The sequence below is a fragment of the Puma concolor genome, chromosome C1 (genome assembly GCF_028749965.1).
Source record: "Puma concolor isolate L17-30 chromosome C1, mPumCon1.1.hap2, whole genome shotgun sequence".
NCBI lineage: Eukaryota > Metazoa > Chordata > Mammalia > Carnivora > Felidae > Puma > Puma concolor.
In genome coordinates this window covers 14,985,454-15,001,375 of record NC_141674.1, presented here as the reverse complement: position 1 = coordinate 15,001,375, position 15,922 = coordinate 14,985,454, and the positions used below count along the sequence as shown (strand labels likewise).

The following is a 15,922-nucleotide window of genomic DNA, read 5'->3' as shown; positions in this document are numbered from 1 at the left end:
AGATATGCATAATGCATCACATGTTCTTAAAATACCCAGATGACTTCATACTGGTAAAGGATGCTGAAAAAAAATTGTATGGCATAGATTCTGATTCTCCCCTCCACCGGAAGCCTTTTTTTCCGCGGAGAAATCCTGCTTCTCTCAGCCTGGCCTGCCGTCCTTGCTCTTGTCTCTTCTGTGCTGTCTTTGCCTTTGGCCCCTCGTCCATGTACCCAGCTCCTCTGGCCCCTTCTCGGCTGCTTGTATGAGACACAGCTGTCAACTGCTTTCCTTGGCGGTCCTGCCTCTTGTCTGCCCTGTTTGCCTCTTGCTTTCCAGTGTGTGTTAGAGTGTCTTCCTCTGCGTGTGGATCTGTCTTCCTCCTCGAGGCTTCCTTTAGGCTCTCTGCTTCTGTGGGTGTATTTCTCACCCATGCCTGGCACCTGCCCTCGCAGACGGGATTTCCTTCTTCCGCAGCCCCTGCTCAGCTCCGGGTCTGGCAGGGCAGGATGGGGAGGGCCTCTGTGACCGTGCGGTGACCGCTTCTCAATTCCACTCTCCCTATTACATAGGAAGTTCCTTTCCTCAGAAGAAAGGGCCCTTCTGTCCACTCCTGGCAGGCTTTGGGTGGTAAGACTCCCAGCATGGAGCTGTCCCCTGCTCTTATCTGAGTGACCCAACAGCCCCTCATCCAATCCACACAATCTCCCTTTGAGGCTGGTCTGGTTACCCCCCCCCCCCCCCCATTTTATAGCTGAGAGGAATTCTGGCTCAGAGAGGGAAGTGACTGCCTCAAAGTCACACAGGTAGGAAGGGGTGTAGCTGGGAGTGACCCCAGGTCTTCTGATTTACTCTCTTTCACTTGCTCTTCACCGGGTCCAGTAGATAGATCTCTGTGCTGGGAGGCCTGGGGTCTTGGTCAGGGCTCTCTCTCCAGCCAGGCAGTTCACCTTCCTTGTTTGGGACTGACTTTTCCCTACCGTATGGTGGAAAGTGTCTCTCCTCTGCCCTGCCAACCTTACCGGTCCTCATGGACATTAAATGGCGTTGCATCCATGGGATGGGAAAGTGCTTGAGTAACAGTCCATGGAGGCAGAAGGGTCCAGAGCCTTGCACAGCCCCCCAGTGGGCTCAGAAGTCAATGGCCACTTTCCTCTGCACAGGCTTGAGCTGCCACAGGTCTGACCCCAGGTTTGGCGGAGGGTCAGGGGTGAGGGCCTCTGGGCTTAAGATGTTAAAAGCCTTTTTATTGTCACAGGAGACTGGTGGGGAATGTCCTTTATAGGACCAGTCCTGCATTCTTCATCTAAGGGGCCGTAAGGGTTCAGAGATCCCCTGGAAACTGGGTCCACAATTTTCTGCTACTGGGAAAGAGAAGCTATCTCTTTTATCAGATTTCCAAGGAGTCCTCAGCCTGCAAGAGGTTTGGACTCTTTAAAATTTTTTATTTTTATTTTTACACTTATTTATTTTTGATAGAGAGAGAGCACAATTGGGGGAGGGGCAGAGAGAGGAGACACAGAATCCGAAGCAGGCTCCAGGCTCTGAGCTGTCAGCACAGAGCCCGATGAGGGGCTGGAACTCACCAGCCTTGAGATCATAACCTGAGCCAAAGTCGGATGCCTAACCGACTGAGCCACCCAGGTGCCCCAGGTTTGGACTCTTTAATCTACAGCGCCTCCATATCTGTGGGTAGTAGTAGGCCTGAGGTGCAGAGACCAGAAGAGGCTTGTCCTGGTTTCTTGATTCTTAGATGTCCTCAGGGAGGCAGTGTTGCCCAACAGTTGGGAACTCAGCCTTGAGTCAGACCTGTTGCCTCTCCTGCGCTGTGCAGCTTTGGGCCTGCTGCTCAACTTTTCTGGCCTCAGGCCCTTACTGATGGTATAAGATAGATGACAGTCACTCCCCAACGTAATCAGGAGCGTAGAGACGTCTGCAGCCATTGGCATGATCCCAGAGCAGGGTAAGCTCTTAGTAGCGATCGGGTAGTAGGAGTTTGGGATCGGGAGGTGGTGGTGACCCTTCCTGAACTTGCTGGAGTCAGCTCCTTCTTAGTCCCCTTTAGCTCAGCTCATTGCTCTGGTGAAGTCAGGGGCTCTTTGGTCAGCAGACTCTGGGGCTCTTGGGAGCTCTGGACAGGAGAAGCCCAGTGGGTGAGGAAATTATTCAGAGCGCAGCCAGACCACAGTTCCCAGCCTCCTGAGCCTCCCCCATTTGTCCACAAGGCTAAAGTTGTACCTGCCCTTGTCTGCTCCCAGGGTCGTGCGTACATGCAAAAGCACTGTGGCACCAGGCCTGTTTGCCGCCCTCTCCTCCTTTCCCAGCTGGAGAGGGACTATTGTTTTCCAGGGTGGCACAGAGCCCCAGCGTCCCCACCCGCTCCTTCTGGGCTGGGGATGGTAGGCAGAGCCTGCTGTCTTAGAGTTCAGGACCCCTCCCTCCATCCCCCATGTGAGGCTGTGGAGTGATGAGGGGAGGGGAGAGCACAGTCAGGACACCGGTCATCCCCTTTCATGTTCTGGTGACATCTGTTTCCTAAACTCCTCCCACCTGTCCTCACTGCTCCTGAAGGGCCCGTGGGACTCTTACTTTGTGGGTTGTTGGTACGATAAAAACTAAATAGGTTACCCTCTGATCCTTTTATTTATTTTATCTTAAAGAAACACAGCAAACTTCCTTGTTGAGAAAGCCCTTTTATTTTCTGACTAGTTGTGCTCGGTGCAGCTCCCCTCCCCCATGCAATCCGGGGTGTGCCGGGTGATGCAGCGAGAAGAGCCAGAGTCCCGGGTTTCAGCAAGCCCCGTGTGGGCCCCAGTCTCCCCGTCCATAATGGGAGGAGGTTGGAAGAGGTGAACTCCAGGAGTGGCTTCACATTGAGCTGTCTAGGGCTCTGGGCATTCTTTGGAGACCCTTTAGGGAGTATGGGGGGGCACCCACAGTGTGGGTCTTGAGCCCCTAGTAACTTGCCTGTTACCTATTTTCTCCTAAGATTTTTCTTTTTTTTTAAAGAAAGGGTCTTGGTGATTAAACAAGTAAAGAAAAGATGCTAAGAGTCTTTTGAGTTGTACCCGGGGAAGGAAGGTAACTGTCGCAAAAGTCCCCAACACACATTTGCTGACCCAGTGGAAGATGAATGAATCCTTGTCTTTGGTTCTAGGCCTACACCATCTCCAGTCAGTTCACATGCTTCTCCCTCACTGCGTGTGTCTGTGCTGTGTGCATGAAAGTGGGGAGGTGCGGGCAGAGGCCATGCCTATCAAGGCCAGTGGGGAACCGGGGGCACTCAGGTTCTGGTGGATGAGTTGAGGGGCTGAGGGCGTGGGGGTGACATGTGATCACATCCAGCCTTGGCTCAGAGTGGTGGTCCCCTGCTGGGAGGCCACTTAGCCTCTCCGGAGGTGACCAGCTGGCCACTGGCATAGCACAGCATCCTGGCCTTCCCTGCTGACCGAAGGCTAGGGTGGGAGCCAGCCCTGGCAAGGCCATGGGACCCTGGGCCTGTGCTGTGGGCAGATGCAAGGCACCTGGGGCCAGGATATCCAACAGCCCCACGCTTCTCCAAGTTTTGCCATCGCTCTCTGATGTGGCCGCTTGTGCCTCAGTTTCCCCATCTGGGTAGGAGAGTGGGGAAGGGAACAAAGGGAACCAACATGTGCCAAGCATCTATTTTGCACCAGGTACTGCTGGGGCTGACTTTCCTTTTCTCTATACCCCAACACTGGGGTAGGGCTCCGTGCTCAACAGGGACTTGTGAAGACCTATTACTTTAACCCTAGAATGTCTGGGCCGAAGGGGCCATGGAGATGGTCCAGTCCTGTGGTCCTCAGTTCTACAGAGTCTTAGAGTCCAGTGAAGGAGCTTTCAGATGAAGTTAGAGCGAGGAGCCCCCCACCTTTGCCTCAAGCAGTTTTTGTCTGTTTTAGATTTGGGAGAACCGGCTGATTTTGCAGCTGGAAAAAAAAAAAAAGCTGTGATTTTCTTCAAGTTTCTCATTTTGTGATGTGGGGGTCAGAGGTGTAGAGGAGAGAATGAGTTTAGTCAAGGCCACAAAGAGTCAATAGCTAAAAATGGTAACTACATTTCTCCAGGACTTACTGTGTACCAGGCATATGACGCATGTATGATTTCCTTCCCTAGAACAAGCCCGACCAAATAGGAAGAATTTTTATTATCCCCATTTGACAGATGAGGAAACTGAGGCACAATGAGGTGAAATAATCAAGGAGTTAGGAAATGCCGGAGCAGAGATTTGAACATGGCGGCCCCAGTGAAGGCTGCCCCCTTCACCCTGGGCTACTGCACTGGACTGTGTATTGCCATTCTTCCTTGCTGGGTAGCAGGGAGGGCAGCTTCCACTCTTACATGGTCCATTCCTCCATCTGGACCTGGCAAACTCAACACAGCCCTGGGCATCTGGCTCAGAGCCAGCCCCTCAGCTTTGGAGGGGAAATGGAATCCCAGGACATGTCTGTATCCCGGTCTACTGCTTTGGGATAAAGGGATGCCCCTCTGAAGAAGGCTGGACAAAAGAGAGGATGGAGTGTGGACTTTGTAAGGGAGACAGTTGGGAAAGGGTAGAGGTGGAGAATGTCCATGCAGTGTGGATTTGGAGACGCGGGTCAACCTTCAGGTCCCTTATCAGCGAAATGGGCTGGTCTGTCCCAGTCCTGCAGCTTCTAAAGGCCAAGGGGAGGCTCTAAGAAGGTTAATAGTCATGGAAATGCTTTTATAACTGTCAAGTGCCTCATGCCTGGGGTGTGTGTGGGGGGGAGGGTGAGGGGGGCGGAGTGTGTAGTTCAGGAAGGGGGTGGGTACTGAATTGGGAAGGTGCAATGTGGCCACCTTTAACCTTATTTGGAACAAGGCAAGGAAAACATAAAAACAGATGGGGTATAAAAGCCGGCTTATCTTCTTACTCTCACTTGCCGGGTGTGCAGGGATTCATCTGCCCTCCCTGTGCAGTTCTGCTTACCTCTGACTGGGGGCGGGGGGCACTGTGGCAGGTGCTCAGTGTGTAAACTGCTTCGGAACACAGCAGCAAGAAAGGAAGCAGGTGAGTGCAAGAGCAGAGTAGTCCCAGCCCTGCATGCTAGCACCGCGGAGTATCCCTTCGAGGACCTGGAACCACAGCTGGAAGAGTGGCTTCTCCTGGCTCCATCACTAGTCTGCGACCTTGGCAAGTCACTTACCTCTTTCTGGAAACATCAGTTAGACAGGGATGCAGCGGGCTCTTCTTTCTACCTCAGAAGGTATTTATTTCGAGAAGCAAGGTCAGTAATGGATGTGAAATGCTTTGGGGGAAAAATAGAAAGCAGGGTACAAACGGTAAGAGCTTCTTGTCGTAACCTAATCATCCTGCTTGTTATGCTTTTGTTTTCTCTTCCAGCAATTGGCCTGGTGCTAACCTCAAAGGGGACACTGTGTAAAGCCTTCATGAATGGAGCCTGGGGACTGTGGAGGGAAGCAAAGGGAAAGCTGACAAGCCGTGGGATTTGGGGACAAGCCCCTGAGCCAGTTTCAGTTTCCCCCTCTGTAAATGAGGGGGTTGAACTACATCATCCCTAAGGATCCTCCCAGCTCTGACAGCTCGGAAGCGGGAATGAATGCAGTAGTGGTGTTCTTTCTCACTCAGGAAGCACCAGGAGCCCGATTTCATTTTGTCTTCCTGACAGTCCTTGAGGCACAAAGGCAGCTGGCCAGCCGCGCGCCCCATTTTACCGCGGAGACTATGGAAGTTCAGAGAGAGGAGGTGGCTTGTCCAAAGTCACACAGCTAGCAAATGACGGGACTGGGATTCAAACCCAGGCCTGAATCTCATTCCACACCATTCGATCTGCCCCACTGTCTCTTTCCCATCGCTCAGCCCTCTTCCTCCCCTCTCTGCAAGGTGCCTGCCTCTGGGGCCCTTCTGCACCGTTGGAGGAGGGGGGCTGGGCTAGCTCCCCTCAGGTAGTCTTTCTATCACATGTTGTGTCGCTAAAAAAAAGCACACCCCTTTCCCTCCAACCTGTCCCCCACCCAGAGTTCTAGAATTAAGGGGAGAGTGTACCTGAGGGTGCTCTTGCACTAAGGATGGGACCAGGTGCAGGGAAGCAAGTTGAGCCAGTTGAGACCTCACGGCAGGGGTGGGAGGAGAACCTAGATGCGTTCCCTAGCCCTGCCTGCAGCAGGTTGCACGACCTTGAGATGGTTGCCCCTCTCGGCGGGCAGGCCGGCTCTGCTGAGTGAAGGCGGTCTCCAGGGGGAGAGCAGGTGCTGTTGGCTCTGGGCGAGGATAAGGAGCCCTCCTCATGCACCTTGCCCCCTCGGAGTTACCATCTGCTTGGCAGCTGCGCCTCCCAGTCCTCTGGGGCTGCCCCAGTCTCCCTCTCGGGACGGGTCCCGGGAGCCCGCTCCTCGGCCCAGAAGCCAGTCTCTCCCCGGGGCTCAAGGCTGTTGCTGGCAGGGAGGTCCCCCCAGGCAGAGGGCTGCAAGGCCCTGGGCGTCCCCGGAGGAGGCAGCGGACGCCGAGAGCCCGGCATCCCGGGCGAGCCCAGCATAATGAGGCGCTCCACTCTCCTCCGGGAGGCGGGGCTGCCCCCTCCCTTCCCCCTCCCCCCTCCGCCTCCACCCCCAGGCCCCGCGGGAGCCCGAGTCCTGAGCCGCGGCCCGGGAGCAGGGCCTTCCAGGACGATCGGGGGTGGGAGGGACGGGAGGGAGAGGGAGGGAGGGAGGGAGGGTGAGAGACCCAAAGCGCCGCGCCCGGAGCGTGTGAAGCGGGGCGCAAACGTGGTGGGGGGAGGGGGCTCCCTGGTTTGAGGCCGGCGGTGGGGAGGCGGGGGGCGGCGTCCTCGCGTCGCCCTGGCGCCCTGCGCCCTTTCGCCCCAGCGTCCGGCCTCCGGGGAGACGGGCGTCCGTCAGTCCTTCCGGGCGTGAGGTCTCGGGTCCGCTCCCCCTCCCGTCGCCGAACCCCCGCCCCCCACCCCTCGGGAGGCCGAGCGGGCGGCGGGTCCGGCGCGCACCCGCTCGGGGCCGGGTAAACACCCCGCGGGAGGGGCGCGGGGGGGGGGGGGCGGGGAGGAGGCGCCCGGAGGCCGCCGGGCCGGGGCGGGGCTCGCGGGGGGCCCCAGGGCGCGGGCGGGCCGGCGGGGGCCGGGGGCGGGGGCAGGAAGCGAGCCGCGGCCCGGGCCGGCCCGCGCGGCCCCGTGACGTCGCGCGGCTTCCAGGGATCTCTCCTCGCGGCCCCGGGTCCCCTCGTCCCCGCCCTCCTCCCGCCCTCCTCCCCGCGCCTCGCCTCCGCGCCGCGGCCGGCATTTCTCGCTCGCAGCTCGCTCGCGGGCTGGCTCCTGCGTCCCAGCCGCCTCCTCCGCGCGCTCCCACTCTCCGCCTTCCCTCTCCGACCCTCTTTCTCTCCCCGCCGGCCCGGTCCCCTCTCCTCTCCGCTCCTCCCTCGGCCGCTGCGAGCCGGACCCATCGCCGCCCCCCTTTCTTCTCTCCCGCTCTCCCTCCCCTCGTCCGCTCCCCTCCGTCTCTCCCTCCCGGTCCCCCGGCCTCCCTCTCTCTTTCTTCTCTGTTTTTCTCGCCGTCTCCCTCCCGGTTTCTCTCTCCCCTCCCTCCCTCCGGGCATCCTCTCCCCTCCACCCCCGTGCCCTCCCTCCTCCCTCGCTCCCCTCCCCCTCCGCCCCTCGCCGCCCCGCCGCTCGCCGCTCCCCAGTCAGCCTCCCCGAAGCCGCGCCGCCGCCGCCGCCGCCCGCACTCGCCGCAGGACCGGCCCGCCCGGCTCCCCGGGGTGCGCCCTCCTCGGCCCCGCGCCCCGCGGGCTCGCCGGGACACCCTCCCCTCCGGCTCGCGGCCCCGCCCGGCCCCCGCCCAGCGCCCGAGCGCGCCGAGGATGTGAGTCCTGCTCGCCTTTGCCGGAGCAGCAGCCACTCGCGCGCCGAGCCGGAGCGCAGCGCAGCGCCGGGCGCTCGCCGGGTCGCTCGGGCGGGCGGCGCGCTCTCGCCCAGCGGTGCCCCCCGGCCGCTCGCCGGCGCCACCGCCGCCGCCGCCGCCGCAGCCCGCGGGCCGTCCCCGGCCGGCCGCCCCCGGCCCCAGCGCCGCTGACCCTGTCCGCCGCGGGCGGGGACGCGGGCGGAGGAGGCGCCGCCGCGGAGCCCCCGGACGCGACCATGTCGGAGGTGCTGCCCTACGGCGACGAGAAGCTGAACCCCTACGGCGACGGCGGCGACGTGGGCCAGATCTTCTCCTGCCGCCTGCAGGACACCAACAACTTCTTTGGCGCCGGGCAGAACAAGCGGCCGCCCAAGCTGGGCCAGATCGGCCGGAGCAAGCGGGGTGAGTTCGCTGCCCCCGCCCCGGACGCCCCCTTTCTCGGGCGCCGAGGCCTGGCCCAGGTTTGTGGGGGCTCTTCCGCACCTGGGAGCCGGTTCCGACCGAATGGAATCCCGTCGCGCGGAACTGGGGGGGATCCCGCACTGCAGGTCGGGCACCGGCTGGCCGCGGAAACCCCTCCCCCTCAGCCTGATTCCCGCTGGGGTCACCTAGGGGGCGTGGCGGCTTCTAGCGGCCGCAGGGGCTGGAAGGTTATTCCCGGGTCCCCACCCGCGCCAAAGTTTGCTTTGCGATTTCCACCCCCTCCCCTTTTGCGCAGTGTAGTCGCAGCTGCACTCGCTCTGCAACCCGGGGCGGGGGGTCCCAGGGCTCCCCAAGGGACGGCGTGGAGAACTGCGGGGCGGGACCCCACTCCCGCCGGGGAAGGCGAGGGGCTTTCGGAGCGCCCGGGCTTCTCATTGTTACTTAGCAGGGGGGGGAGGGGTGGCTGAGCCGGGGCGCTCGGCGCGGGAGCTGGAAAAGCCCCGGGGGGACTGGGACGCAGAGAGGCTGGGAGAGGAGCTCCGGAGGCGCGGGAACGAGGAGGGGGACCGACAGCTGCCGGGAGAGACTGAGACGCATAGATGGGGGTGGGGAGGCGGGTGGTGGCTTGGGGGGGGGGAGACCGAGAGGGGCAGAGACCGAGACAAAGCTCCGGAGAGGGAGCCAGAGCGGGAGAGACCGCGAGCAGGGGACGCCAGTCTGGGGAGGACAGGAAAGCAGCTGAAACAATGAGGGCGACCGACACCCCAGATGGAGAGAGACTCAGAGACCCCGACAGGTGACGGCCACGCCGAGAGACTGATGGCGGGACTGAGGAAGGCGAGGCTAGGTAGAGATGGTGAGCGAGGCGGCGGGGCCGGCGGGAGGCCGGCCTCGCGGGGAGGCTCCGACCTCCGCGGAGGGGGCGCGCAGGAGGGGCCGCCCGCCCTGGCGAGGCCAGACCCCTGACCCGCCGCGCGCTGTGGTCCCCGGAGTCCTCCCTTGCACCCCGCACCCAGAACCTTGGCCGCCCGCGCCGCGCTCGGGGCACTCCCGAGGGTCCTTGAGCCGGAGACCTGGGCTCCTCCTCCCCACCCTCTCCAGCCCCGGAGCCTTTTTTTTCTAAATAAACGCGCCCGGGGAGAGGTGAGGTGGGGTGAGGACGCGCGGCCAGAGCGCGTTTCGGCCGCGGCCCGGCCTGCGGGATTTGCGCCCTCTCTGCTGCCTTTCCTCAGAACGCTGCCGGGACGCAGCGAGCGGCTGGGGGGAGTGGTTCGGAGGGAAGCAGCACAGGGTCCCCGGGCCCAGGCCGAGGAGGATGGGGCTGTGTTAGCGCTGGAGGAGCGCCCCCTCCTTCGCCCTCCCGCATTTCCCCGTCCCCAGGAGCCATGGGAAACGTCGGAGACCACCCCCGCCCCCCATCCCCACCCCCGCCCCCCGCGAGGCCCAAGCGCGCTCACGTCTCCTTTTCTCCCCTTTTTTTGCAGTTGTTATTGAAGATGATAGGATTGATGACGTGCTGAAAAATATGACAGACAAGGCACCTCCTGGTGTCTAACCCCCCCCCCCCCCAAAGACAATGAGTTAAAGGGAGAGAATAAGAACGGCGGTAACAGTCATTGGCAAAACGCATGAAAAGAGAAAGCACTTTGAAATTTATTACTAGCTTGCTACCCACGATGAAATCAGCAACCTGTATCTCGCGTCAGGCCGGGAGACAGATGAGGCGGGAGAAGGAGGAGGAGAAGGCTCTGGGCTCCTCAGCAAAAACAAAAATTAAAAAAAAAAATTAAAAATTTAAAAATCACTCTATACACACATATAAAGAAATAAAAAAGACGTCTCAGTTGCAGCTACTTGTCAAAAGTAATATCTATTTCTTTTTATATACAGTGAATATTGCACAATTATAGATCTGGATTTTGAGCCACTTAAATAATGAAGCGGCAACACCGGGTGTTTTGAATGTTGGCATTGTTCGCTGATTTGGCTGTTCCCAATGTTTACATTATTTAATCTTGCAAAAATGGTTCTGTGCACTTGGATGTGAAATGCTGTCCAGTTTTCTTTTTTTATGTTGTTCTCCTTGGATGTACAAGAAAAAAAAATCAGCAAATGATCTCTATAGATATTGTTTTATTTTTGGTCATCTTTTGAAGTTACCAGGAATGTGTTTAAAACAAGAAGAGAACTTTTCTAAGGAATGATACCTAGACTGAATCCTTGTCTTACTTTAAAATGACTTGTAAAGCTTGTGTTTCTCTGTTGCTGCAAGCTATTTGCCCAAGTTAATGCAAATGGACACATTTTATATGTCAGGAAAAAAAAAAACACACAAAAACAAAGAAAAAAAAATGCTTGAGCTTTTTCTAACCTCTTCCTGCAGTCTGTTGTGTGAGCAGCCTGTTTTTTCTCTCTAATATTGTGTCAGTTTATTCTCTTCGATGGGCTGTAAAAAAAAATGTAATCACAAGAGTGCCAAATATCTTGAAATGCCAAAAGGCATTTTGGTTTCTTTCTTTTTCCCTGTGCTCTGAGTCCACGTTAAGGAATGCTTGGAGAGTCTTTTCTGTTATTTATAGGGGTTCTCTTAAGGCACACCAGCTGCCTGTTTTGCATGGTATTTGCAAAAACGCCTCTTGCGTGAGGAAATCTTTTACCACTTTTTGTTTGCAACTTTGGACCTCAAGAGGTTTCTTCCCTGCCCTGTTCCCTCTTTTCTTAACTCGATATTCTGGATGTTGCACCTTTAACCAGCACACAGGGCTATTTCTCCAATGTACAATAAAAGAACTGTTCCTGTGTCTCACTCCTCTCTTGTCTCTGCTTTGGTCGGGAGGGGTGGGGGAGATTTGCTTTCTGTCTGCCGGCTGCAGACAAGGAGGGAAGGGTAGCTTTGGTCGGCGAGGCGGTGTGGAGGACAGTGTGGGTTGGGCGCAGATGGCAGGAAAGACAGTGCACTGGCAGGGCCGTCCCCCAAGGGAGAGCTTATTCCATTTGGATTTGCATTGGTCTCCCTGCTTCCTGAGGTTTCTGCCATCCCTTGTGGGGTGTGCAGAGAACGAGGTCTTGTGAGTTGGGAGGCCGTCAGTCTTGTTTAAAAGCAATGTTTAGAGGCTGGTGGGCTTGGATTAAAATCCCAATTCCTTCACTTCCCAGCTGTATGGACTTGAGCAAGTCTCCTCGCTTCCTGAAGCCTCAGTTTCCAAGTCTGTGGGGTGGGGATAATGCAGGGCCTGCTTCATAAGGTTGTGGGAGGGACGTTGGTAGCACTCCGGGTCGGGCCACTGTGTGCCCATATAATGCTTCACCAAAGGGCCACTTGTCCTCAGAAGCTGGGTTGAGGAGGGACTACATACCTTTGACTTCACTGCAGAGTTCACAGGTCACCATATGAGGGATGAGCCCCAACTTCAGAGGCCCACAGCCTGGTAGGTCTCCGGCTTCCCCGAGTCACCACTTGAGAAAAAGCTCATGATGAAAAAAAAAATCTCAATCCCTTGTCGGGCTCTGGAGCAGTTAATGGTGGTAGAGGGGGGCCATGTGGGAGGAAGGGTTGGGAGAAGGATTTTGGCTGAAGAAAGGCCTGGAGAGGTTTTTCTCCTGGGCTGTTCTGCATCCAGGAGCCTCAGTGCCGGGAGCTTTTAATGTGTTTGTTGTAAAACTGTCAGCCAGGGAGTCACAACACAGCTCACAGTGACAGGAGCCTGATTGTGACTCAGACATCAGGTAAGACAGGCCCCAGGGTGGTGGCGGTGGGGGGAAAGGGGGGCTCTGGAGGGCCTGTGGGGGAGGGAGTGAGGTCTCATCCCCCTTCCCAGGCAGTGTGGGCCTTGAGCCTCAGGAGGGCCCAACAGAGCTGGACAGCCCATCAGTCACTGGTAGGAACAGTGGGCGAGCCGGGGCTGGTGGCACCAGCAGGATGATCAGGGGCGCTAGCTTGATTTTCCCAGGCGCACAACCCTGGTCCTGAACGTGGCTCTCCCTGTTGCCAACCCCGGAGAGTCCCCGCGTTTTGGAGCTGATGGGCCTTTAGGTACCACAGAGCCCGCCTCTCTTTTCCCCTGTGCTTTTCCCATCAGAAGGTCGAGTGGCGCAGCATCAGGAGTTAGGGGCAGGGCCCACTTTTTCCGTTCTGCCTCCATCTGCCAGGAGGGGCAGGGGCCCTATGAAAAGATTCATCCCGAAGGCACGTCTCTGTCCATACCAGGAGTAAACTGCTGCTTCCCTGATCAAAGCACTGGGCAATTACATTGCTTCCCTTCTATTCTGTCACGGAATCAGCCCAGAAACCCTGGAAACCCACAGCGATGAACTCTCTGGTAGGTGAAGAAATCGATGGCCCAGAGGGCCTAAAAGGACCACAGAACAACTACATTCATTGAGCTTTTACTGCATGCCAGGCTCACAATAGCCCTAGGAAGCAGGTGTTAATCTCACCTTGACTGTACAGGAGAAAAGGGGGCTCAGAGATGTTCACTACCTTGCACAGGGTCACTCAGCTAGTAAGTAGGCTAGGCAGGAGTAGAACCCAGAGCTCATACACTCCGGGACGGGGATGCACAATGGTCTGGCCCCAGACCCAGGCTCCGTCCCAGCTGCAGCCGTGGTCCTTCAGCCTTAAGGATCCTTGTGTTGGTTCACTGTTTTGAGGTTATGTTCTCTGCTATTCTGCACAACAGACGACTGCGGAAGGGGTCAGAAGGGAGGAAGGGCTTGGATGTGTCAGCAAAGGCCTGGAGCTGCCCTCTTCTGGGAAGGGGTGGGGGGAGCCCGGGAGTCCTCGGCCAAGGCTCTGGGTCCATTGTAATAAGTGATGTATTAAAATGTTCTTGCTGGAGGCCACCCCGTCAGCCAAGGCAGGATCCTCTGCCCGGGGAAGACAGAGTCTGTCTTTCCCGAGGACTCCATTCAGTAAAAGGGAATATAAATCTTTTAAATATACTCTAACATGGGGGTAAACATTTGTTGAGAAGGCACTTTGGGGACTGGGCAGCTATCAAACTATACCAAGTGCAGAATATGTTTGAAGTATCCGGTTAGGTGGCAAGAAATACAGAAAAGGCCATTGCAAGTCCAAGGTGGGGAAGGTGTCTCTAAGCCTCCATGCATCGATCCAGCAGCCAGGACTGCATTATTCAAACTTCACTAATTGAATGCTTGTAATAAGTGTCCATCTCCCTGGATTCTGCTTCCGTGGCCAGTCCAGGCTGAGGGCCCAGAGGAATGCCAAAAAGTACCTCTAAGGGGGAAATTGGCAAATTGAGTTTTAAAAAAAAAGAGACTCGAACACTGCTGCCGTCTGGAGGACACAGATGAAGGAATGAGCACAGGGGGCCTCTTCGGACAGCAGGGAGCAGATCCTGGGCCCAGTGGAAGGGGCCAGGTATTATTAAGGTGGCTGGTGTTAGAGCAAAGGGCAAGGATTTGGGTCTTGCCTGGCTTGGATTTGAAACCTCTCCCCTATACTTCCTAGTTGTCATGTGGGGCCAGTTTGTCAAGCTTTTCTGTGAAATGGGGGTGATGGTAATGCCTACCAACAGAGGATTAAATGGGAACCCCTCCCTCTCCCCCACATAGAGCCTGGTGCATAATAAATAGTAGTCGTCAATACGAATGCATATGAAGTGCCTACTGTGTGCCAGGTAACGGACTTTCAAAACCTAGCAAACAGATCTTGTTGCATGAAGTGTCTTTGTAGAAGTGCCCTTTGGGGGTACCGAGGGGGCAGTGGAGGCACCACTGTGGGGTTGGGGAGCGGCGGGATGGGGAGCAGTTTGGAAGAGTCTGCCTGCCTATTATCTATCAGCTCCTCAAAACCCCCAATAAATGCAATCGTAAGTAAATCTAAATGCTTGTTCTCCAAAGGCCGTGTTAAGAGATGTCTCTTACCCACTTCTAACCAGATTGCCTGAAGCCATTCTCGGGATGGGAGCTAGCAGGTGCTGACTTCTTGCCCTGGGAAGGGAAGAACATGGCTCTCTGCTTGGATCTTCTCCTCCGATGAGTCCTCAAGTTTCATTCATTTGACAGATATGAACTGGCACCCGCTATGGACCGGACACTGAGAACACAATAGTGAGGAAATGGGAGTTATCCATGGGCTTGAAAATGACAGCTCCAAGGAAATGAGGTTGGGCCCGGGTACCATCAAAGTCAGCAGCTCAGACCCTTTGTACAGGCAAAAAGAGGGAGCCAAGGAGAACTGGGTCTTGGGGGTTGCCTGAAACCCAAACATGGGGCCCCCTTTTTAAAAAAATAAACTTTAAAAAAATTTTTTTAATCTTTATTTATTTTTGAGAGAGAGACAGCATGTGAGCAGGGGAGGAGCAGAGAGAGAGAGGGAGACACAGAATCGGAAGCAGGCTCCAGGCTCTGAGCTGTCAGCACGGAGCCTGACGTGGGGCTCAAACTCACGAACTGTGAGATCATGACCTGAGCTGAAGTCGGTTGCTTAACCGACTGAGCCACCGAGGTGCCCCTGAAAAATAAACTTTTACTTGAGAATAGTTTTAGATTCACAGAAAAGTGGTGAACATAGCACAGAGTTGTCAATACCCCTGACCCACTTTCTCCTATTGTTAATATCTGACATTACTGTGCTACATTTCTGGAAGCTAAGGAACCAACACTGGTATTTTACTATTAATTAAACTCCATAATTCATTCAGATTTCATTGACTGTGTACCTAACATCCCTTTTGTTTTGCAGGACCCCATCCAGGCCATTACATTTAGTCTTCGTGTCCCCTTAAACTCCGTGATAATTTCTCAGACTCTCCTTGTTTTTGATAGAGTACTGGTTAGGTATTTTGTAGACTGCCCCTCAACTGGGGGTTTTGTCAGATGTTTTTCTCATGGTTCAGCTGGGGTTATGGGGTTGGGGAGGAAGACCTTGGAGATAAAGTGCCCTTCTCATTACATCATATTAAGAGTACATGCTATCAACATGACTTAATCACCGTTGATATTGACCTTGATCACTTGACTGAGCTGGCATTTGTTAGGTTTCTCCACTGCAAAGTTACTCTCCCACCTCCTTTCCATACTGTCCTCTCTGGAAGGAAATCATCATGTGTAGCCCACTCAAGGTGTGGGGAGTAATTTGGTATGGGAGTATCTCCATAAATTACTTGGGATCCTTCTGCCCAGGTCATGTGAATGACCCACTTTTCAGCCGTTCAACGTTGCCCCTGTGTTGGGCAAGCGCACTGTGGTTTAGATGTAATCATGAATTCCAGGCAAACCGGGGAAAAACAAAAATGCCCACAAGGCCCAAGGTGCTGCCTGATGACCGATAGATGGAGCCTTACCAAAAAAACAGATTTAAAAAAAAAAAAAAAAACCCAACAATCTTAATAAAAGCAACTTCCTGTGGAGGGGAACTGTCACCCTGGTTAGAAACTGTGCAGAATTTTCTCTTGGAAGCCTCAGGCAGCTGCTCTGGTTTATAGAATCTGCCTATTGGAGGGAAGCAGAAGGGGAAAAAAATGTTGTCATTATTCCAGCAACAGAGATTCTCTCAAACCATATGCAAAAATAAATCCGAGGACCGGGCTGTATCCGGGGAAACCTGGCAGCTGGGCTGGAGCTTGTGGGGTGGCCCCTA

The 15,922-nt window shown here is 55.9% G+C and overlaps 1 protein-coding gene and 1 long non-coding RNA gene across 2 annotated transcripts; one reads left to right on the top strand and one right to left on the bottom strand.

The window, feature by feature from the left end:
- Positions 1 to 2,659: 2,659 nt before the first annotated feature.
- On the bottom strand, positions 2,660 to 6,556 carry LOC147577822 (uncharacterized). Its single transcript, XR_015254518.1, has 2 exons — positions 6,032 to 6,556; positions 2,660 to 5,273 (listed from the first exon to the last, which is right to left on the bottom strand). It is a non-coding gene; the product is annotated as an uncharacterized LOC147577822 (long non-coding RNA).
- Positions 6,557 to 8,038: 1,482 nt separating this feature from the next.
- CAMK2N1 (calcium/calmodulin dependent protein kinase II inhibitor 1) lies at positions 8,039 to 11,122 on the top strand. Its single transcript, XM_086715870.1, has 2 exons — positions 8,039 to 8,295; positions 9,801 to 11,122. Exons 1-2 carry the CDS (start codon positions 8,130 to 8,132, stop codon positions 9,869 to 9,871), a joined length of 237 nt encoding a protein of 78 aa, XP_086571996.1. The 5' UTR covers positions 8,039 to 8,129; the 3' UTR covers positions 9,872 to 11,122.
- Positions 11,123 to 15,922: the final 4,800 nt, after the last annotated feature.

Bases quoted from the DNA above. Each gene is read 5' to 3' on its own strand.
- CAMK2N1 (XM_086715870.1), top strand. From the start codon at position 8,130: ATGTCGGAGGTGCTGCCCTACGGCGACGAGAAGCTGAACCCCTACGGC. The intron at 8,296-9,800 runs GTGAGTTCGCTG...CTTTTTTTGCAG, and splicing joins GATCGGCCGGAGCAAGCGGG to TTGTTATTGAAGATGATAGG.